Source organism: Tachypleus tridentatus, chromosome 5 (assembly GCF_004210375.1).
Source record: "Tachypleus tridentatus isolate NWPU-2018 chromosome 5, ASM421037v1, whole genome shotgun sequence".
NCBI lineage: Eukaryota > Metazoa > Arthropoda > Merostomata > Xiphosura > Limulidae > Tachypleus > Tachypleus tridentatus.
Genome location: NC_134829.1, coordinates 21,614,990 through 21,640,467, shown reverse-complemented (window position 1 = coordinate 21,640,467; position 25,478 = coordinate 21,614,990). Strand labels below are relative to the sequence as shown.

The following is a 25,478-nucleotide window of genomic DNA, read 5'->3' as shown; positions in this document are numbered from 1 at the left end:
TTCTTGAATTTGTGCAACTGTTTAAAGAATATGTCGTGAAATCATCTCATGCACACTTGAGTGGTATCGTTTTTCAGACCGACGTTTTTAACTGACAATTATTATTTTATCAGTAATAGTGTTTAAAATGGAGAAGAATATGATTAAAACAGGTAGGACGTTTTGAGTATTGGTGGAATCACTTTCAACTACATAAGTGTAAGCCTTGTTGCAAATCTTATTATGAAGGGTCCTGGTTTATCAAATCAATCCATATTCCTTTGTTTTCCAATGATGTCATTGAACGCAAGTGACATAATTACCTTGGAAATTGTAAATCTTTAGTTTGAACACATCGTTATAACATGTGTGCATGAAAATCTTGTATTGGAAAGAGAGGTGACATACCATTTAAGTTTAGGTATTATCATACGACCTGCGAAAAACGAAGGAACATCAAAATGCATTTTATATAAATGGTGGTTGTTACTTGAAGACCTAATTTGCATATTCAACGGTCGTCTCAATTAAAAACCCTCAGAACCTCAAAGGTTTGCAAGAGTAACACTTGTTTATACTGCTACAAAATCATCATTTTACACATAAAAGAATTTCACGCCATCTGCTGACAACATTTCCATCAGGTAAATATTTTAAATTTACTTTTTATACTTAATTATTTCAATAAGTTCACGTATATTCATACTAATAACATTTTCAGGTTGTGCTAAAATAACGTTTGTTTTATTTCACTGAATTATGTGTTTCGTTTCATTAATATGTTTTGTTAAGTATGAAACAGTAATATTATTTTTTAACATTTCTCTTTAGGTCCTGCATGGCCAGGTGGTTAACGCGCTCGACTAGTAATCCGCGGGTTCGAATCCCCGTCACACTAAACATGCTCGCTCTTTCAGCCGGTGTTATAACGTTTGGTCAATCTCACTATTTGTTGGTAAAATAACAGCCAAAAGTTGGCAATAGGTGGTGATGACTAGCTGCCTTCATCTAGTCTTGACCCAGCATGGACAGGTGGTTAAGGCACTCGAGTCGCAACCTGAGGGTCGCGGATTCGAATCCCCATCAAACCAAACATGTTCGCCCTTTCAGTCGTATGGGCGTTATAATGTGACGGTCACTCCCACTATTCGTTGATAAAATAGTAGCCTAAGAGTTGGGGGTGAATAGCGATGACTTGCTGCTTTCCCTCTAGTCTTACACTGCAAAACTAGGGACGGCTAGCGCAGATAGCCCTCGAGTAGCTTTGCATGAAATTCAAATCAAACATTTCTTTTGTGTTCATTCGTTCTGAATGTTAAAGTTCTTCTTGTTTGTCCTATATAAAAAAATCTCACATTCACGTGATATTTTAACCTACACCAAAGTCTTCCATTAAATCAGTTTTATTTTTAGTTATATTAAAAATCTGGATAACTTTGTTTATCGGTTTTTTATATTAGAAAAATATTTATTTGTTTTCTAAGCTATTTCATCATATCACAGGATAAACCAAGAATAAATGACATTATCAAACGTTTTTATTACTTTTTCATTAAGTAGGCTTAACTTAATATTTTTATCCCCGTATTTTAGTTTCTGACAGTTTCTATCAACAATATCAAAATCAAAACCTCTTTCTATTGCAACGTACGTATTAACAATAAGTTGTTATTAATGTCATCATAAGATGTTAAAGTTATACAGTTCTTAATTGTTTCTTTGATAATTGCATAAAGTTTATTCATAGGGCTTTTTTTCTCTCATCCGGACCTTCATTCGTCATTTCTTCAGGTTTAATATTGTATTCTTTTTATTAATAATTACAGTTTCTTCCCCTTTATCAGCCTTGCATATAACAAAACCTTAATCAGTGATGTCGAGAAAACCCACTTGTAGAGAAATATATATGTAAAAATTTGTTAGTGTCTGAAACCAACCAACAGAAGGAAGACAACTTAGACAATTTTATTGACATCCAACAGCCAAACTTCCCAGGTAAAATTAAAAATTTATATTTCCCAGAAACACCAAAAAACAACATCTTAAACGATTTTTTCAAAGAATTTTCTCACAAAACCATCAACATAATTTCACAAAACAGAAAGTTAAAAAATAATCTTACAAAAAGAGACATTAATTCCATTAAAAACCTAAAACAAGACAAAAACATTAAAATTCTAAAAGCAGATAAAGGAAACGCTATAGTCATAATGAATACATCCAAAAAAATGAAGAACATCCTATCAGACACTAACAAATTTAAACAAATGCACACAATTCGAACAATGACACACGAAACGCAACTAAACAAAATACTACTAAAAATGAAAAAAACCAACACAATTTCACAAACACTTTATTCCTACCTACGTAAAACCGAAACACGCACACCACAAATATACGGCATCCCCAAACCTCATAAACCAGATTATCCATTACGACCAATAATGTACATATATGAATCGTTTAATTACAATCTTGGTAAATACATAGCATGGGCATTCTCTAAATATGTAACATCAGCCAGCTCATTCATCAAAGACTCTTTTAATTTCAAGTGTAATCTAAATCTGTTTTGTCTGTTTTTCTTATAGCAAAGTCACATCGGGCTATCTGCTCAGCCCACCGAGGGAAATCGAACCCCTGATTTTAGCATTGTAAATCCGGAGACATACCGCTGTACTAGCGGGGGGCTAATCTTAATCAACTTAATCATAAAGCCTTAAAGGCCAGTTTCGATGTTATATCCCTCTTTACAGAAGTTCCAACCGCTGAAGCCTGCAAGATAGCCTTAGAACTTATATCCGAGACCCTAACCCATCTATAGACATTCCCAGCAACCAATTAGCAACCATCATAGAATTCACCACGATAAAGACAAACTTCATGTTCAACAACCACAACTATATACAAACAAATGGCCTAAGCATGGGCAACCCAGTATCACCAGTTCTAGCCAATATTTTTATGATATAAGTTGAAACACAAGCAACTAACACAGTATTGCATCCACCACTATACTGGTACAGATATGTAGATGACACGGTTGCGGGATTCACATCTATAGAACACACACTTAATTTTTTCAATCACATTAACGCTATACATCCCAACATTAACTTCACATGTGAACAGGAAGAAAGCAATCAAATATCATTTCTTAACCTCAAAATTACAAAAACCGAGACACAATTTAAAACAGAAATCCACCGAAAAATCACCCATACTGGACTATACATTCCTTGGGACTCAGCACATGAAACAAAACAAAAACTCAACATACTAAGAAACCAAATAAACACAGCCATAAAACTATGCTCACCAAATAAAATTAACGATGAATTAGACAAAGCAAAACAATACTTCATCAACATCAATAAGTTTTCTCCACAAACCGTAGAAAACATTATATGCACACACCTAGACATAAAGCAAAATCAACCAACAAAAGTAAATTTATCTCACAAATCAAAAAATCACGAAATCATATACTGCTGCATACCATATATTCCTGACATCAGCAGAAACATAACCAACATTTGGCAAAAACTAGTAGCAAAATATGACATTCCAGTTACTACAAAATTTATTCAAAAACCAGGCACAAAACTGAGGTCTATACTATGTAAAAACTACACTGACAAACACCACACCAACATTATTTATAAAATACAATGTGATAACTGCCACGACTTCTATATTGGAGAAACAAGTAGAAAAATGGAACCAGATTTAAAGAAAATAAAAAGTCACCTTCACACGTTTTCGAACACTGCAAATGAACACACCATAACCATAGAAAACACTCAAATACTAAATAAAGAAACAAACATAAACAAACGCAAAATTAAAGAAGTCTCACTTATACAACAACTTAAGCCCAAAATAAACCAATACAAAGAAACACCTTTATATATATATTAAAATATAATAAAATAAATAATAATAATAACAAAATAAAGTAAAAAATAAATAAATAATATAAAATTGTATATTCAAACATCTAAGCCCGCCCTCTACATTCCGACACTCATTACACAACCCCTTTTAAACATGTGGTCAGCTTCCGGTCAGTTACCTCTTTCTTTGTGAACCTGACGATGACCGAAGAAGGTCGAAACGTTGTTCACTCCTCTACGTAAAAAAGTTTCTCAACCCAAACGAGCCGTTTTTACATATATACTTTTCAAAAAAAAGAAACGCAAAAGGCAAAATTTGAGACATATCTTTAAGAAGTTTATTCCGGGTAGTTCTGTATGACATGTGTGAAACTTTGCACATTCACTGCTGAACATCCAAAGTCTGCAAAGGCGAAGTCCATGCTCACTAGTTCAAGTTTGACGTCACTCAACGTCAATAACGAGTATGTCCCCCGTGAGCATCAATAACTGCTTGGCATCTCCTGCCCATGGAAGCGATGAGATGACAAATCACATCCTGTGGAATGGCTGTCCTCTCAGCCTGCAAAGCTGATGCAAGCTGAGGTAGAGTATGCGGTTGAGGTTGTCGCACACGTCGGTCCAACTCGTCCCAAAGATGTTCGATGGGGTTTAAATCTGGTGATCTGGAGGGCCAGGGAAGAACGTTGATGTTGTGGTGTCTCAAGAAGACAGTGGTAAGTCAGGCTGTGTGAGGACGGGCGTTATCACGTTGAAAAACGTCGTTGACGTTCACCATGATGGGTTGCAATTGGGGCCTAAGAATCTCGTCGACAGTTGCGTACGGTTTGATCGGAAATCCTACGCAGCCCTGGTATGGTTGAGACAGTAGACGTCGCAGTGGTGGTCCTATCCCGAAGGTGACGTAACCAGATGTAGCGATCTTGTGCGCGCGTGGTCACACGAGGTCTGCCAGATCGTGGAAGGTCACGAGTTGATCCATGTTGTTGGTGACGATTCCATAGCCTTGTGATGGTGCTTGGGTGGACATTCACAGCTTTGGCAACATCTGATCGAGATTCGTCTGCTTCCAAGCGACCAATGGCGTTGTGCTTCAGTCAGTCTTGGCGTAACTGTATTGCGTGTCGGTGGCTTAACACTGAGCTATGGAAACCGAGAACCCGTCACTTTTATAGGGATTTTGCACATGTTGCACTTGCATAACATGCAGATCTCTCAAACAAATTTATTGGACACGTATGCGTTTTGGCGAAAAATCCGATGTTTTCCTACGTTTTCAAAGTGCACAACTTTTATTGTCATTTTGGTCTGACAATCAGTGCCTTAACACGTGTAACATCACATACTTTGAGCTTGTAACATTATTACATATATTTCTCTTTAAAATAAAAAAATATCCCTTTTGCGTTTCTTTTCTTGAAGAGTATATATAACAAAACCTTGTTCCTTTAAACTTTTCAAAATTTCAGAATCCTTTTTTGTAGTATTTACGGATTTAAAATTATTTAATAAAGTACAATACTCACTTGTAATAATATATGCTCTTCCAACTTAATTTTTTAAGTTAGTTTCAATTTCAATGATGATGTCTTTTTATAACCTTTAACCTTTGTGGGTTAACGACAAAGAAAAAATTGTATATTTTTCAGATGAATAAAGTTACATTTAGATCGCACTAAACCAAACCTTATTTGCGTTTTATAATGATTGTGCATTAACGTGTTTAATTTTCAATTTTCCATAATCTGCTGACAATTTATTCGTTTATTTGATTTTTTTTTTTATTTGTAGAAACGGTAGGCTTAGGTGAGATATATCCTGTTGAGATGTTACAAGATCAAGCACAGTGCATTCTGGGAGATTACGTCAGACGCAAATATCCTCGACAGCAAACTAGGTTTGGACGTCTTCTTCTTTTATTACCTTGTCTTAGAGCCGTTAAGGAAGGGATAGTGGAAAGGCTATTTTTCAGAGACACTGTTGGAGACACTCCCATTGAAAGACTTTTGGAAGACATCTATCATATGGAAAAGACAGAGTAACCTGAGTACCCCTGTTTTAGAGCTTTTAATTATATTCTTATTCAATTACTTTAGGATTAAATTATCAAAAGGATATCGAAAAGTAGCTTTCAAACTAAAATGGAATGAAAGAACTGTTAGTCAGTGATATGAGGTAAACATTTTCTTACAAAGACCTAAATAATTAATTTCTTTTTTTTAAGAGTCTTAACTTCATGTAAATTGAACTACCTACTAGCGTTTCAAATGTATTCTGTTTGTCGGACATAAAATAGTAAAAAAAAAAAATGAATAAATCGAGGAATTTGTTGTTTTCATTCTAAACATCCTAAAAATATTAAAAATTCTTCATAAATGAGAGAACACTCATTCAACTGGAAAGATAATCATTGTGTTTGTTCAATAAATAACATGCATGGTTCGCCAGAAATTAATTTACAAAGGTTTATTAGTATACAATATTTTTGTCTTATTCAAGAAACAAGACCTATTTGTTTATCTGAAAACATTGTCTTTGTTTTCATCAAAGATTAATGTGTGTAGGTTCATAATTATACAACGTCTCTGTGTCTTCTGACTTTTGTTTATTTTTTCCTCATAAAACAATATTTATAAGCTAATCAGGACACAGTGTCTGTATTGTTCCATGAAACAATGTCTGTTTATTCATTTGCAAATAAGATTTATTTATTTACTAGTGAAGAAGTTTGTTTAGTCAGCAGAAGACACATTCTGGTTTCATATTAAACAGAAAACAACGTTCATAAGTTTACATCAGGAAGTAAGGTTTATGCCCTCATGGGAATCTGCTTAAATATCCTCATCAACAATCATTGATTATATCTTTATTAGGTATATTTCTTCTTTTCATCAATTTCCATCAATGCTTCGACAAATGGAGAGGCTGTTTTCAACAGTCAGGCAGTTCCATAAGAAACTTAAAGAAATACAATGAAGTGTGTTTTAAGTGCTAAACGTGGGCGTTGTAATAACTCTTGTTAGGTTATGGGCGTAGTAGCCCTGGAATTAGCAACCATAAGGTTTTATAATAAAGTAACGTAGATTGATTTATCATTTTCTCATAATCTGTTCGCAATACTTGGTTAAAGATTGACGTAAGTAAACTGCAGTGAAAGGTATTTTCTTTAACCCGAATAGGGCTTGATCTAATGGTTATGATGTGGAAAAAAAATTGACGGGTTAAAGATTTAATTCGCGATGTTTCTAAAGTTTTAATTGTGACCTTGCTAGAAAAGTGGTTGTTAATTCAGGTTAACTGGTATTTTAAGAAACATATAAAAGCCTTTGGAGCAGCTGGTGTTGTTGACTGGTTCCAAACTCAGTGATTAACCATTCAAAATTAGGGAAGAGCATACTTAAAAGTGTCGTTAAAGTTGAAAATACTAATTCCAATGATTTTATTCTTCCTATTTGAACACAATTATATTTTGTGTAATATTTTGGTTTTGATAGTTTTTTTTTTTGCCTTTAGCGCAAAGCTACAAACTGGGCTATTTGTGTTATAGCCACGGATTTCAGCGTTGTAATTCCATAAACTTATCGCTAATTTATTTGGAGAAACTTGCGTAAACGAATATGCGTCTGTGTATACTAGAGAATTTACGTAACATAAACTAATTTTTCTCTATACCTATGTAGTTCCTGTTCTGTAGTACATATATGTGGTATATAGCACCCCAAGTAACCAAAATATAGCAACTCGAATCCCAAATATTATATATACCGTATTAATTTCTACATTTTGTTCTATATTATACTTAAGTTGAAGACAAAATGATCATAAGTTTGATTATTTTAGTACAGACTTCTAGATATTGTGAAGTAGGAACACTTTTTATCCAGAAATGAATAACAAGTTATCATATATCTACAGTCACCTGTGAAAACACTTTCCTTAAAAATATTTACAGTATCGCATATAAGAAAAATTATTTCTTAAGCTGAGTACGTTATGTTAAAACAATTTTAGAGATTTACGACATCGTTACATTCCGTGTCGCCACATCTGGTCATACTCTAAATTACAATCGCACATCTACAAAATAGTTCTGTAACATAATTTCTGTTTCAAAAGACCCTGTAGTAAGGATGTCATATCTAAATCAAACTCTTCGTTCCTACATGCTCTTCATAAGTCATCTCGTTGGATGACGAATTCTCAATATCTGTTTCAATAGTCTGATCACACATAAATTGAAAGGTGTTACATTCAGCGACTTTACCGAAACGTTGTCTTATTGTATAGCATAAGTACCTTTTTCATTAGCTAGCTACTTAAGATATGCGATGGTTAAACAAATAAATATATGAAGATACGTTTGTTGCCTTTCTAGTTCGAAATACTTCTTGATTATGTACTTACCTGGATTACGTAACAATTTGCTTGCCACAGCTAAAATACGAATTATTACAGGTCTTTTATTTGATGGTCCTGGTGCTACAAACTGATTCTTATTCTTTTGTTTTACAGCGTAATTAAGTACAGCGATATTTCTTCTTGGAACTCTTAAGTCGTCTATCTGAACACATATTTCTAATCTGAGTGAGTGTTTCACGTCGGATGTAACATTCACTTTATCATTTTACCATGCGATAGTATCTATAAACCTTCAAAGACTCCTCTTTTCTACTAGAGTTTCTAAAGGAAGGTGTGAAAGCAATATGAAATATTTAACGCAGATACCTGTATTAGCTTAGTTTGTTGATATAATTGTTTGAAAATGTACGAAAGTTAAAAAATCTGGAATTTCAGAGCTCATGTTTTAAGAATTACAGAGTCGAAGTAAACAAACTTAAGCAAATACTACATCCGTGAATCTACATAAATAAAAACAATAAATTGTTATTGCGCATTTAAAAGCCATGATTTTAGATGGAGATTCTGAAACTAATTATATTGAACTAGTGGCATTCTCGATTCATCTATAATTTAAAGAATTTATGAGCATTGACCTAGAATATAAATGTAAAATAAAATATATGAAAATACGACAAAATATCCAGCATAATACTTCAGGAAGTATCCAGTTAGATTACAGGATGTTTCTTTTTTTTTCTAAACGGAATTAGTCTGTAATTCAACAGAGGATCCCAATTAGTCAGCAGTTAGGTTACAGATTTACAACGTTAAAATACGGAGTTCGATTCCTCGTGGTGGAAAGAGTGCAGGCAGCCTCTTGTGTAACTTTACCATCAAATAACAATTTAATAGAATACTTCCTGCAACATGCTGCCAGAATGTTTTCCGCATTTTAATGGACTTTATTATTTTGACTAATACTGAAAGTTGACTTAGCGTAACTAAAAGAACAGCCTTCCTTTTTCACATAATATTTCTTCATTCCAACTTAGGCCTGTTATTACGTTTTAGTCGAACATTGGGTGTAAATGCGATAAAAACGAGAAGTAAAACGTAGGTTATATTTCAAATAGTGCAACTGAATATTTTTTAATAAATATTTTCAGGTTATTTATGAAGAAGAGTATTCATGCAGTAACGATTTCCTGTTCGTATTTGAATAATTGTCACCGCTGTGAATTAGGTAGTGTGTAAGTTCAATGATAAAACACTTGGAAACACCTACCAAAGCACATTTTAAGCTAATGCCTGAAGTGAAGTCTAAAATACATGATCGAATATGTGAAATTTCACTATAAATAAAGTTCAAAATATAAGGTACAAACTCAAAGAAAGAAGCAACACCAGGAATAAAAGAAGCGTAAAGTTCAATCACCCAAAAATTATAATCATTCAAATTATATGAAATTAAAAATAAATTCAATATAATAACATTTCAGTCTTTTGAATAAGTACGAAAACAGTTATATAATTATAACTGTGTATCTTCAATGGGTTCTTTCAAAATATAACCTAAAAATTGCAGAAAAGTAAAAACAGTTCTAAAATACACGTGTAAAGTTTATAAACTCAGTTCTATGTAGGAAGTCCATTCATATTTAGTGATCAAATCAGTCAGTGCTGGAATATGTTTTTATTTATTCCTGCTTTACTCTTCCTTTGGATTTCACTCGACTCGTAATCTGAGGGTCGCGGGTTCGAATTCTAGTCACACCAAACATGTTCGGCTTTTCAGCCGTGGGAGCGTTATAATGTAACGGTCAATCTCACTATTCGTTTGCAAAAGAGTAGCCCAAGATTTGGCGGTGGGTGGTGATGACTAGCTGCCTTCCCTCTAGTCCTACGACGATTAGGGACGACTAGCGCGAATAGCCCTCGTGTAGCTTTGCGCGAAATTCAAACCAAACCAATCCTTTGGACCTATATTAAAAGGGTACACGAAAATTAAAAATAAACTTGCATTTTTTTATATAAAACCTTGATCATAGTAAACAAATACGCAGGTGGGATCCACAACACTGACCAATGAAGTAACAAAATATGAGATATTATAGTGACAAAATAAACACTAAAAAAACTGTAGCTTTAGTATGAAAAGCTAGGAATGGGTTAATTAAAACTCCTTTACACATGAATAACATTATTTCAGGATTTCTGCCCAGCATAGGAAAATTTGCTTTTCAACAAAATCAATCGTCACAACTGCCATTAAGTGATGTAAATATCATAGTTTGTACATCCGGTAGGTCATTTACGTCACTGGAAAGTAATAGGTGATCACCTAAAGCTGGCGTATTTGAGAACAGTATACTGAACCTCCGAAGAAAATGAGAAGCAGCCATATGTAGGTAAGTTTCACGTATGCGTGTAAAAAAAAAAGTGCCTGCATACTATACATTCATGATAAATAACGCCAGCGAATACATCCATGTGAACAATTATAAAAATATGATAATAGCAGTAATTAACAGAATACAAATAAATCGTTGACTAAAATATCACTTTTACCGTTAACAACAATATACTATGTAGGTGGCTCTAATAGTTAGTTATTTCAGAAGTAGATATTGCTTCCTGTACAAAAAACTAGAGTTAAAATAACCACAATGCAGTGTGTAAATAGATATAGGTAAAAACGTTAAAACAAGCAACAGCTTCTGTGCACCGATAGGTCAGCGGTAAATGTAAGGTTTTTTTGTTTGTTTTTTGAAATTCGCACAAAGCTACTCGAGGGCTATCTGTGCTAGCCGTCCCTAATTTAGCAGTGTAAGACTAGAGGGAAGGCAGCTAGTCATCACCACCCACCACCAACTCTTGGGCTACTCTTTTGTCAACGAATAGGGATTGACCGTCACATTATAACGCCCCCACGGCTGAAAGGGCGAGCATGTTTGGTGCGAGGGGGATGCGAACCCGCGACCCTCGAGATTACGAGTCACACGCCTTAACACGCTTGGCCATGCCGGGCCCGCAAATGTAAGGACTTACAACACTAAATTCTCTTATGTAGCTTTACGCTAAAATAAGCTAAATTTTTCATATAATACCAACGTTGCATAACTGTCTCCAAGAGTATTACTGTCACGACACTTTCAGCTTTAAAAAGCCTGTTTGACCAGATTAATAAATTGGATATTACATGTACTACATACATTTCTATACTATTTAATCAGTGTCATAGGAACCTTTATATTTCTTTTTCTGGTGGCTTATTTTTCAAGGATTTTCAGTCCATTCAAAATGTTTTTGGTTCTTCTTAGATTTCATCTGAAAACAAAAAAATATTTTTTACACCTTTTCTATTTTTTAAAAATTCTAATGAAAAATGTACAAGTAATGTTAAGATGGATACTTTTCTCTTCAGGAAAAGGCCATGATTCTACTATTTCTTCTGTAGTATTATTATTATTATTCATTCATTTCCTTTGTTTCGAAAATCATATTTTTATGAGTTTGCCGATTTTTTCCTCATCTTCAAATTGATTTTAAAATTCAAGAACCAGAATATGTTACTTGTTTATTTGTGTTTTTATGGTTCTTCGTTTGATAATAGAAGTGCTCAACGTACACAGCCATAGCTATAAATATTTGTTTTCTTTACCAATAGCATTGAATCACTTGTAACAATACCACATCTAAGTTTTTTTTAATAGTTTTCAATATTTTCTCTCCTTGCTTCCAGCTGCATCATCAGACATTTCAATGTCATTTGAAAGGATATAATCACCAATTTTGCTGGCAAAGGCCTAAAAATATCTACTTATAATCTTCTCAATAGTTCCATGGAGTTTTTATCTCCCTCTAAACACAAAGAGAAGCGTAAATTAACGTTTATTTAACTACTTTTCTTAAACCGGGTGATTAAGACGTTAGCATTTTCACACGAATTAATAAAGCATATTTGGAACAGTTTCAAAGGTACTCTATAGTTATGACTTCAATCTCTCCTCGACGTAGATGTAGTAGAACTACAAGATGCTCTTTATTTTATCTTTTGGAAAAGTTCAGCACTTGTAATTTCCACTGAATTTCTTGATCACATTTTCTGAGTCTTTTTCATTACCAGTAGGTTTTAAAATTTCTATTTTAAAGATGTGTACATAATATATTAATATAATATTTAAAACATATATACTGTACTAGATATGCATTTACTAATCTATAATTAAGACCGTAAATTAAGTTTGAATTACACATTGTTAGGGATTTTAAATGTATATGTGTGGACTGAGAATTCTTCTGCAGTAGGTGTCTTGTGACATGTTGGTGATGAATTCGAATAAGAAACTGACAGCACACAATCCACATGTTTTAAAATAATATATTCAAAACAAATTAAACGTATGTTAAAACTTCTTTACGCTATATAACATCACAGTTGTATCTAAAACTCTAAATAATTCTATTTTCTTTTCTAAAGTCCACACAGGTTGATTAAATTACTTTAAAATTCAACTGACACGATTAATTGTTTTTCTCTACTTTGTTGTTTACTGTACAATCTGCGATAGATTCACTTATGTTATTCAGCGGGCTACTCCCGTTGTATCTCTAACTTTAAATAATTGTCTTCTTTCGTCAAAGTCCACACGGACGAATTCAATTACTTTTGAACAACCTTTTACAAGACAAGGTGCTTTTCTTATCTCTATTAAACTGTGAATTCACTTTACAATATCACCCATTACGGCTAATCACTCACACACCGGCTAACTTCACGTTCTCTAACTTTTTCCTGGCAGAACTTTACTTTTACTTGATTTCACTTGCTTGGATATCCATATTTATCACCCGTTCACTGAGATCTCGAATTTTCTATAAAATAGTCGAGCGGTGCTGTAACCGACAATACTCACTTAAAGTAATGAGAAAAATACCGAAGGTTTGAGTAACTTGGCATCAAGAAGTCTACAATAATTGAGTTACACACACAACGTGAGACTCTTACCGAGTTACGTAACCAAACTTGGCATAGCTATCGCTTTTAAAATGATATACTTTTGTTTGTTTTTTGAATTTCGCGCAAAGCTACACGAGTGCTATCTGCGCAATTTATTTTTAACACTCTTGTTGTGAAGACTAAATAGTCATTAAATATTAACTCATAAAATAAGCCAAACAACATCTACACTAAACATTCTTATGTATATCCAACATGCGTGTTATGATTTATTTATTGACAACTTTACATTAGAAAGCCTCTAATGACACAACAGCATGTCTTAGAACGCTGAAAACTGGGTTTCGATAATTGTGGTGAACGGAACACAGATATTCCATCGTGTAGTTTTGTGCTTAATTACAAACAATAATCTATTAAGACATGAAAGTATTAGTCCTAACTTTTTTTGTTTTTAATTAATTAAAGTTTTATGAAATATCTCTGCTTCGTGCAGATACTTTTCGATCACAAATATACTACTTTTAAAACAGTTTTGCATAAAACTAATCTTATAAATTACTGACTTTTCTAAAACCAAATATTTGCACTTGTATTTATCCTGACGTTTCTCAAAGATATAATTTTCGTAGCTTTTACAAATTGTCTAGAGAAGACTTTTGGTTGAACAAAATTAGCTCTGTTTCACTCTCCACACTATTTTGAATTAGGCTATTAGCCATTCTTTCCAGTTTTACTGGTATAGTAAAAGGAAGTATTTACCTAATCACGTCGTTACTGGAATAGCTGAGAATGTAAAGAATTTAAGGTCCTAGTAGACGTAATTGACTAGTTCACATGGTCCTAGTAGACGTAATTGACTAGTTCACATGGTCCTAGTAGACGTAATTGACTAGTTCATATGGTCCTAGTAGACGTAATTGATTAGTTCACATTCAGACTTTGAATTTTTTAGACTCGTTACATGTTTTCTTATCTAAAATAGAAAGCTTCAGAACAATTGTGGTACTTTCATTAATAACATATTCAGCTAATGGATAATAACCTACTTAAAACGCTCTTAATAAATATTTGGATCCAACTATTTCAGAAATTAAAGACGACGAATTTCACTGAATAATTTGGATGAGGATTCTTTAACAAAAACACAACAAAACGATAATTTCTTGAGATCAAACACACTGAAATTTGTTCAAATTTGCTCACATTTATTCACTATAAATCGTGTTTATACATTTACAAATACAGATTAAAATTCATTCATATTTAACTCAGAACTCGTGGATGTTTCATGGCTAAAGTCTTACTTATAGTAAGAAAATTACGAGCAGTAAAAGGAAAAAAATGAATGTTTGCTTTCAATTCTCACTATCCCTAATGCTATTGACACGTTGGCTCCGATACGACACATCGATGGGTCGCGATAGTCTTTCAGTAAGACCCATATGCTCCACTGGAGAGTCGTCGTGCTCCATTTTCTTTTTGAAGGGCCACTTATTGGCTGGGACATAACGGCTACATATACACTTTTTCCAAAACGTAATTGTAAAATGATTTGTGGGATCCTGGAAAGTGTTGAAAAAATAGGCTTGGGAGCCAACGTGTTAAAGGTTCCGATTCAAAAATTATTTCCGAGTAGTGACTTAAGAAGTGACACTTTGTTCGTAGAGCATATTCTAGTAAGTTTCTAAGCAGTATCAAATACTCTTGAATAAAAGTTAGCCTAATGGCCAGGTTAAATCACGCGCTAAGCGAACGATGTTGCGAAGCTTCTAGTACAATTACTAAATGGCCCGGCATGGCCCTGTGGTTAAGGCACTCGACTCGTAATCCGAAGGTCGCGGGTTCGAATCCACGTCAAACTAAACATGCTCTCCCTTTCAGTCCCACTATTCAGTGATAAAAGAGTAGCCTCAGAATTGGCTGTGGGTGGCAATAACCAACTGTCTTCCCTCTAGTCTAACACCGCTAAATTAGGGACGGCTAGCGCAGATAGCTCTTGTGTAGCTTTGCGCGAAATTCAGAAGAAACCAAACCAAACAACTATTAAACCATATTGTCACACAACGTTACTTCAATAACTACTACACGTAGAAGTTTTAAGAAAAATTCACCTTTAATGATCAAAAGTAGAACTACGAACATCTGACACACGTGTGTGCAGTAAGAAACGTTTGATTCTTGAACGTTTCAGAATATACGTACAAATACTCATAACCTTGAATAATAGCCCAGCTTCACTACAGTTAAGTCTGTTCTGAGTACCTGTATAGTATTGTTACAATTGATACATTAAGCTATTTTTTGTTTGTCTTTTAATTTTCTTTATCCTTTTATTATGAATTTTAATAATTCTTTATCAATTGTTTGAGCTTTGTAAATTTTTGCACCTAATATTTTATCCTATTTATTATAACTCACTGAAGATGGAATATATATATTCTGAAACATTTAAGGATTAAACTTTTGTTGATGTAAACATACGTGTTATATATTCGTTTGCTACTGTAGTTCTACTGTTCATCATTAAATTTTGATTCCAGTCGAATGAACTCAACTTCGTATAGCAGCACCAGTTATATTATATATCTGTCTGCAAGCACCTTGGGTGCTTAACTAATTTTAAGACTCTGTTACGAAAAACCGACCCGTCTAGACATTTTGAAATGTTATGTCTCAGAAGGTGCTGATTGGTTAAAAAATAAACTACTTGACTCCACTATTCAATTTGTTATTTAAATTTGAAATCGATGAAGTATGAAGAAAGATACAACTGTATATAGTAATAATATCTTCAGAGGCTTCAGTGTTTCCATCATTTCCAGAACCAATATAATATATTTTGCTTTCTTCTAATCTAATTCGATTTTGACTTTTCAGGACATTTGTTAATCTTCTTTCTTTACTTTCATGTTAATTATTTACTTTCAGTTGATATGATTTGCTTTATTTGAACATGAATCCAAATGTAAGCTGCATTTACAAATACTACAAACTAAACATTCTCCTTTCTCTCTGTGTTAATGTTCCTGGCAAGACATATTACAGATTTTACTTATGAGTGTATTTTTTCGATCAGAGGAAGAAGCCTTCTTAGATTGTATTATTGGATTATGGTTATGTAGTCTGGTGCGTCCAATCCGTTTTGGTATTTTTTTTCCTGCTGAAATAGAACATCAATTACAATTTCTTCTTATAGATCATGGACTAGGCTTAGTTGCTGAACGGTAAATCAAACCTTATTCCTTGAAAAAAAATAACATCATTGTTAAACATGGCTATAGTAGCTTTGTAATTTATAGAGACGCTAATTCTTTCCTTTCAGAGAAACAAATCATATTGTTCCTTGACACAATGCATTATTTTTACACATGCATTCGTGCACTGGAGTTTCCGACAAAAGCCCCATGCATGTTACTATCCAAATCATCGTTGAGAATACAGAAAAAAAATAACCTTTAATACTATCACGAGATTCCAAAATACAAACAACTTCAATACTATCACCAGGTTCAAAAACATGTCCATCTTACGAATCTTTCATATCACTTTTTCAGAGGATACATAGCAGTATCCTACACAAAATTGGCAGGTGACTGGGGCGCGGGTTCGAATCCCTGTTCCATCAAAACACGTGCGGTTGGGGCGCCCCCAAGTGGCACAGCTGTATGTGTGCAGATTTACAACGCTATAAACCGGGTTTCGATACCCATGTTGAGCAGAGTACAGATAGTCCTTTGTGTAGCTTTATGCTCAATTCAAAACAACAACAACCGTAGAGGCGTTACGTTGTCACGTTCAGTCTCACTATTTGTGAACAAAGAGTAGCCCAAGAGTGGGTGTGGGTAATGATAACCAGCTGCCTTCTCTATAGAGTTCCACTACTACATTAAGAACGGCTAGCGCAGATAGCTCTCGTATGGCTTTCCAAACAAACGAACTAAACCTAGACCAAACAATTCATGCCAGGACGATTAAACCAGTATTTATTAGGTAACAATTGAACTTTAAACATTTTACACTCCATAAAAAGACATGTTTAAATTTAGACATGTGTATGTTTACTTAAATTACTACTGTCGAAGTAACTTTACAGAATTGTGTATAATTCTGTTAACTTTAATTGCGCTTGAAATCAGCGACGAGCTATATATCTATTTATATATATAATTAATAACCAAACAATGGTTAATCGTAGTTAATATGTATTTTAGAATTATTCTTTTCTTCTTACAAGAAAATTATACATGTACGAGATTATTGCACTATTGTGAATAAATTGATTTCAATTGAGTTGAGTGTATTTCCCCTATGACACTTCTTATAGAAATGACAATTGTGAAACACTTTCACTTCTTTAGCTCTCTTCCCTGATGAGCCTTTGCCAGTAAGCTGTGATTGTTGCGTTACGAAAATTAACCATTCAACTCTTCTAATGATGTCGTATCTGGCCTACAGAACCCATCTCGTTAACAACTGTCACGAAAATGTTTTCATAAATACATGGAAATTTGCGTTGGAAAACACGAACATTTTTAACATTGCATACAACTGCATAACACTGTATAATTTTTCAGACGCATGATCTATGAAATTAGCACATAAGAAGTGCATATTCTCACAGACCCTATTATTGAGTTACATGTGCCAAAGAAGCTATTGAAACATGTTATACACTGTGACATGAAAGTAACTGGAGTGCTATGTTAAAATTATTTTTTATAGGATATGTAAGTCCCACCAGTCCTGCACATACATTCGTGGGGACATATATATCCCAACAGTATTAAAATGTTAAATCTATCGCAGCTTCTCATAAAAGAACTAAAACATATCATATAAAGTATTAAATTATAAAACAATGACAAAAAATCTAACATCACATCAAACATTATTAAATCTGTAAACACTACTGTTTCTTTCCAGGCATCAGTGAATATCAATCGATAACTGTGAATAAATTAAAAACACAAAACATCTTATAATTTCACTCGTTAAGAAAATTTTGGTGGAAAGTATGGAACAGGATAAAGAGACGAATGACAACATATTACTTTTTGTTAACATAAACAATAATTTAAACCTTTATCTCTCACACAAACACGCGGTAACTACAAATGTCAGCTGTTACACAAGCTTCGCTTCGTCAATTTCCAGGCAATCTGATTAACTCGGGTTCGAACTTCATGAATATTTCTTATTTTAGGCAGAGAATATAGTTAACAGCGAAGGTGCTCAATTAACAATTGCTTTTGTTTTTTTTTAATTTCTCGCAAAGCTACATGAAAGCTACTTGTGCTAAACGTCCTCAATTTAGCAGTATAAGTCTAGCGGGAAGACAGCTAGTCTTCACCACCTATTACCAACTCTTGGGCTACTATTTTACCAACGAATAGTGGGATTGACCGTCACATTATAGCATCCCTACGCCTGAAAGGGCGAATATCTTTGTTGTGACGGGAATCCATCTAATTAATCAGTGTATTCTGATATTTCTATTTCAAGTGATAGCGTTTTAAAAGTGATAAAAATAGAAACTTTTTTAGTTTTAAAAACGATTTAGTAGAAATAAGACACTCTTCTCAAATAACATTAGTAACGTTTGATATTTACCCTTTTGTTTCTTAACCAAATGTTACTGAATTTTGGTTAAAGAAAATACGTCTTAAGACTTTTTAAATGCTCTAATATATATGTAATGAGATAAGTAGCTTCAATACTATTAATTACATTAATTGTTAATAAGGAATTAAAATCACTATTATAAAACAATAATAATGAACTTAATTAAGCACATAATATTTTGATAGAGATTCCGTTGTTAGTTGCTGTTTCCACCGCTATTTGATTTAATACTTAAAATAAATAAATAAATCCTGATCCTAGTGATAAAAGATGAAAATGTTAAAATATTTTGTAATGAGAAAAACATAGGTTCATCAGAATGAAGTTACAAATCGGCAGAAAGATACATTATTATGTATATTATTATTACATTATGTTACTGTGTTATCCATAACTTTAGATGTTTGTTCATTTCGTTGAAATAATTGCTTTACAAATACACAGAAACAAAATAAAATTAGGAACACAATTACACAAATATCGAAAGATGTTTTTAAGTTGGTAAAAAATGCAACGGACACTCTAATATATTTCTTTGTATCAATACACACATTTTAGCTTTGTTTCGTATTGACTAAGTAATTTGTAATCGAACTTTTAGTTGTTTGCCCACTCGTGAAAAATAAAATAAATAAATACGTGTAAGCTGATTCATAAATGAATGTATAATCTTATAGATTTAATAACGTAAAGATTTACTTCAATTTAAAACACGCGTAGAACCCTGCTTTAAACCTGTACATGACAACGCTTAGTCCCCTGCTGGTACAGCGGTAAGTTTATAGATTTACAATGCTAAAATCATGGGTTCGATTCCTCTCGGTGGACTCAGGAGATAGCCCGATGTGGCTTTGTTATAAGAAGTCAACGCATAATTACTTTAACTAGGCTTAATGACCAATATTACTGGTGATTAACATTAAACTAAAGTTTGAGCTAAAGAGCCAGTTATTAGGTAACTGGATTTTTAATTAAAGGATTGTCGTAAAAACACGTTCCGCATTTAGGGTGCGCTACGAGAGTAACAATCAAATGCTAGTACAGCATTTGGTCAAAAAAATAGTAGCTCATGATTCGACGATGGATGTTTCTGACTAGTTGTCTTTACTCTCGTCTAGCAGTTTCATACTAGGAAAGACTATTAACATATTGTTTCTATGTAGTTTGCCTGATAATTATAAATAAACAAACACAGCTGAAGATCATATTCATTTCACCAGTACAGAGTGCTCAGATACTGTCTAGGTTTGCACTCTATAGTTTTTAAATTTATTAAACTTATGAAACTAATATATTTATCATGTGATGGGCATACTTGTTCCATCAGTTTTCCTTCAATATAAAAAAACAAACAATTTTCTTATGGTGTTAGCAATGCTTCTTAAAAGGGGTAAAAAACTGATTCCATCCATTCTTATATTTAAGTATTTTTTTTTTTTTAGAAATAAAAGAGAAAAGATTGTACAGGGTGTATTTGTTGTATTCATCGCATCAGTAAAATAGCGATAATCTTGTAAAACTTTCTGGATTTTCATATTTTACTTCAATAGCACAGTAAAAGTTATTGGATTATGTCTTGCAGTTACAAGATTGTAAATATTTATTAAACAAACAGTTTCGGGTTATTTTTTATTATGTGTATTGAAAACAAAAGAACGATCTTTATATACGTACAACAAAAGAGGAAAACTGGTCTCTCCTTCCTCCAGTGACACAGCGGTATTTATGTGGCCTTATAACGCTAAAAGACTGGGTTTCGATACCCGTGGTGGACAGAGCACAGACAGTCGGTTGTGCAGTTTTGCGCTTAACTACAAGCAAACAATAATGATGTATATTTAGATTGATAAAAAAGTACTACGTTCGTTTCTATAAGTCGGAAAGACAAACCAGATTTTATATTTTCTTATCTTTCAAGCTTCCTATGATAGAAGACGAGAACAATTCATATATTTTGTTTCACATTTTATAAATCCGTACTGTTTACAATCTAAACGATACGTTCGGGTAGTGTATAATCATTGCATATACATGTTGTAACTTCTTGAAGATGTTATCATATGGGTACGTACAGAAATATCAGCATTGTCCAATTTATAATTTGGACAATTTTTATCTGCGGGACAAATTCCTCTGACAGTTTATTAACCTCTAATATTTACAAATAACACAATATGTGTGGATTACCAAGATGAACTTAGCTTTCATATAATCCTTGTTTTACTTCTGTTGTTTACAACATTTAGAAAAGTTCATGTAGTAACAGGAATAAGTCATATCTCAGTTTTATATTAAAGAATAAAAGGTAACTAGTAAAGAAAGGATACACTTTTACAATAATGTTATTTACACAGATATTTTCTGACAGTAAATTAGTGTAAGTATTGTCGTTACAGCATTATTTCTGCCGGTGGAAAGAAAATAGTTAGGGATTAGATGTTTGAGAACATCCATGAGGACTCGTACCAAATAAAAGTAGTAAACAAATGCTGAGATAATCCGAGTTTCCCTTTATGTAGATCTACAGAAACTTATATTCAATCTAAATATAAGACGTAATTAATGATGGCGAGAAACCTACATGAAGTAAAAATGCATTCTCAAGACGGTTGGTGTGGGTATTAAAACTTTTATTAAAGTAACGTTTCGACCTTCTTAGCTATTTCTATTAAACTAAAGATGACGTAAGAAGGACGAAACGTTGTTGTTATGTAATTTATTTTAATTAATGTTTTAGTACCCATATCAACCGTCTTGAGAATATATAAATATACAACACTTTCTTTGGTGACGTCCGAACATACAGCCCTCCAGTGGCTCAGCAGTATGTCTGCGGATTTACAACGCTAAAAACCGGGTTTCGATACCCGTGGTGGGCAGAGCACAGCTAGCCCATTGAGGCTTTGTGCTTAATTCATAAACAACAACCGAACATGTAAGTCTATCGTTGTTGGAGAATCTAACGTCCAGTACTCGAGTTCGTGGGCTAGCTGGAAATTTCTTACCTAAAATTAAATATATAGCTAAACGCTGTAATATTAATAACTGATATAGTTTCAACAGATACTCTGACATATTCTCGGCCGACACTACGAATAAGAGTTGTCGTGTGTTTAGATTAAATATAATAGTGTCAAAGTTTTACTGAAATGTCACTGAACAACCAAAACTTTGAATTTTATTCTTATTTAGCTGCTTTCAACAATGAAGACATAGAATTACCGCTGCAAAGTTTTTATGAATTTTACTTTTATGGTATGATTTAAACTTAAAGTGAATAATCTATAAAAAAATTGCAAGTTTGATTAAGAATTTTCAATATTAGTAACCTAATTTGTTAAAGAATAATACGTGGTGTCCTCTAATGTTTGGTATTTTGGTAATTTTTCTGTGTGATTAATAATGTAATATAATGATTTCTACAGTATCCCAAAAAGTTTCATTGATATAACCTTATAACTCTTTAATTAATTATAGATTTAACAATAAATTTATATACTCTTCTAAATGTTGATCTTACAAATTAACATGTTAAAAAAATGATGAGAGTGACTAAGATTGTTGGTTTAACACTGTTCTTTCTCCAGTTTTTGTAAAATACGGTGCAAATGTTTAATGTATATATTAGTAAGATTTGGTTTAATCTATTTGTTCAGTTACTTTTCATTACTATTTAATTTAAGTTAGTATCAAAATCAGAAATCTGTGCACATAAATTCTATCATTCTGAATTTGGTACAACAAAAATAATCTTATCAGATAATATATTGGTACCATTATAATCAAATCGGTGCTTAAACAATATAGATGGATTATTATTAACATAAGCAACAAGAATTACACAATTCCGTTCTTCAAGAAGAAAATATTGAGATTTGCTCTGTATGGTTACACTCATATTTGAGACCCACTGTATAAATTACTCCCATTTTGTTAAAGAAAAGTGATATTTTCCTTGGTTGGGTTTAGCTTTCCTCCTCCAATGTCTTTGAACTGTGAAATATGAATACTGAAATTATTCTCGTAAATTAATAGAGGGAAGTAGTTGCCGTTCCCAATACAATAGGCATGAGATGGCTCAAGTGCTTCTTCAAGTTCTATAATAGTAGAGAAACTTTACTGTTGTTTTTATTTTATACCGGTTCTTTTTCGCTATTGAATTTGATAGTTTAAACCATTTAATTATTGTCAATAGCATTTCGTTTATTTACAAGTTATAAGACGTTAAATAAAAATATATAATACTTATCATGTTATGTTAAATAACGCTTTTGCCATTTTAGCATATCAGTGAAAATATTTAAACACTTGTTTAATAAGTATAATATTGTTCTTTAAGGATATACTAATAGTAAGTAAATGTACCGCACTAGTGAATTGGTGTTAAACGTCCTTTAGGTGATGGATTAAATACAAATAATTTCATGAATTAATTATAAACGATTTCATGAATTAATGTTAAGCTTCCTTTTTTATGACACTTTAATCGTAAATGGTTTAAGTAATTAACAATTAATTATGGATATGATGACACATATATTTTATGAGACATGACTGCCTCTCATGGTAGCCTAGAAACACGTTCTCTACTTAGCGGTACTATCATGTGATCATCCATCATAGCTGTCTGTCTTGGTGGCCTAGCAACGTGTCCCTTATAACACGCCCTTTGTGGACAAATTTGGAATTATGACATTGTCATCTTTGGTAAGGGGTGTATGTAGCGTTTTCTGGTAACAGAAGTGGAAGAATGACTTTTCTGAGGCAGTCAGTCAGAACACGAGTTCAGTGAGGTGCTTACTTACTAGAGGGTATGATATCAGCAACTGTTGTTTTCCAAATAATTTAGTAGAATGAGTTTGTGGAAACTATACAACAACAAACGTTTTCTCTTATTTGTTTTAAAAAGTTTCAAAATGGAATCGAAGGATATTTTTTGTTCAAAACTTTCGAATATGATATATATATTTTACCTTCTATTAAAACAAAGATGGCTGAGTTATGTTGAGAGACATGTGTTTCTAATATTTGGAATTTTATTGAATGAAGAGTTTGTTTGTTTGTTTGTTTGTTTTGGAATTTCGCACAAAGCTACTCGAGGGCTATCTGTGCTAGCCGTCCCTAATTTAGTAGTGTAGGACTAGAGAGAAGGCAGCTAGTCATCACCACCCACCATTAACTCTTGGGCTACTCTTTTACCAACGAATAGTGGGATTAACCGTCACATTATAACGCCCCACGGCTGAAAGGGCGAGCATGTTTGGTGCGACCGGGATTCGAAATCGCGACCCTCAGATTACGAGTCGCACGCCTTAACACGCTTGGCCATGCCGGGCCATGTGAATGAAAAGAACTATACTAGAGCAAATCAATTTTCCAATTTATTTTAAGGAATTATCGATTACTTTTAATGTTGAAATTATTGCTGAGTTAAAAACATCTGGAAGTGGGACTTTATTTTTCTGTTAAAAATTATGGAAGGCGAACACATTCATGGATTTCTTCTGTTTTTATTACTATCATATGCCGAGAATCAGTTATATGCCACTTCGGCACTTTTTCTCTGTATATTTTCCTGCATATGATCATTTTTATTTAATGAAACATCAAAATTCAAAAGAAATTGAGACTTGATATCAGATGGAGAGAGCTGACACGATTAATGAAATAAAACGGGTATACTGAATTACAAAACTACGTAAAACATTATCTATGTATCTGTACTAAGAGCAAGATATGTAATGTCGCTTTTACTGGGGCTATGTTTTTAGTTATACTGTCATATACAAACAAACCATGCGTTTTCTATCTACTAGTATTAATCTAGAAATGTTGTTATTTTCGCTTTTTATCATGTAATAGTTAATAATTTCGTTAAATTCCTTTCACTTTAGATATTCATTGTACAATGTCATTCACCACATTAAGTACCAACTTTTGTTTTCTCATGGGAAAGATAATTATAAGGTCACCTGTGGTATGCAAATTTGATAATTTTTCTATTGGCTGTCAGGTAACCTTTAAAGGTAATGATCTTCCATGTATTTCATTGAGAAATGACCAGTCACGTAAGTAGCGCTAGTTGTTTGGAGCAAGCCTTGTGCTAACATACTGAGTATCTTAAATCAGAACTGTCTAGACTGAAATATGATCTCAACATATTTAATCTAGAAAGCGATCTTAGCCAAGTTGTATGGAGTAAGGTCTCAAGAGAAATATTTTGGAATATAATCTTGAGATACAACGTTTGGAACTTGAGATTATCGAATTAGTACGAACTATTTAGTTGTTCATTATAGTAATTTAAGTATATTTCCTTTAGATTAATGTTTGGAGCTTAAAATTACAGAGCTAATACTATATAGTAGAAGGTTTGTTTGTTTTTTGGAATTTCGCACAAAGCTACTCGAGGGCTATCTGTGCTAGGCGTCCCTAATTTAGCAGTGTAAGACTAGAGGGAAGGCAGCTAGTCATCACCACCCACCGCCAACTCTTGGGCTACTATTTTACTAACGAATAGTGGGATTGACCGTCACATTATAACGCCCCCACGGCTGGGAGGGCGAGCATGTTTGTCGCGACTCGGACGCGAACCCGCGACCCTCAGATTACGAAGCGCACGCCTTAACGCGCTAGGCCATGCCATATAGTAGAAGGAAAGTAGCTAGTCAAAA

The 25,478-nt window shown here is 33.3% G+C and overlaps 1 protein-coding gene across 1 annotated transcript in view; it reads left to right on the top strand.

Annotated features, from left to right (window-relative positions):
• Positions 1 to 6,126, top strand: part of LOC143250239 (nuclear receptor subfamily 2 group E member 1-like) — a 36,632-nt gene extending 30,506 nt beyond the window's left edge. Inside the window, exon 7 of the mRNA XM_076500718.1 lies at positions 5,670 to 6,126. Within this exon, the coding sequence (XP_076356833.1) occupies positions 5,670 to 5,920 (251 nt within the window). The 3' untranslated portion in view covers positions 5,921 to 6,126. The remainder of the gene's footprint in view (positions 1 to 5,669) is intronic.
• The last annotated feature ends 19,352 nt before the right edge of the window (positions 6,127 to 25,478 follow it).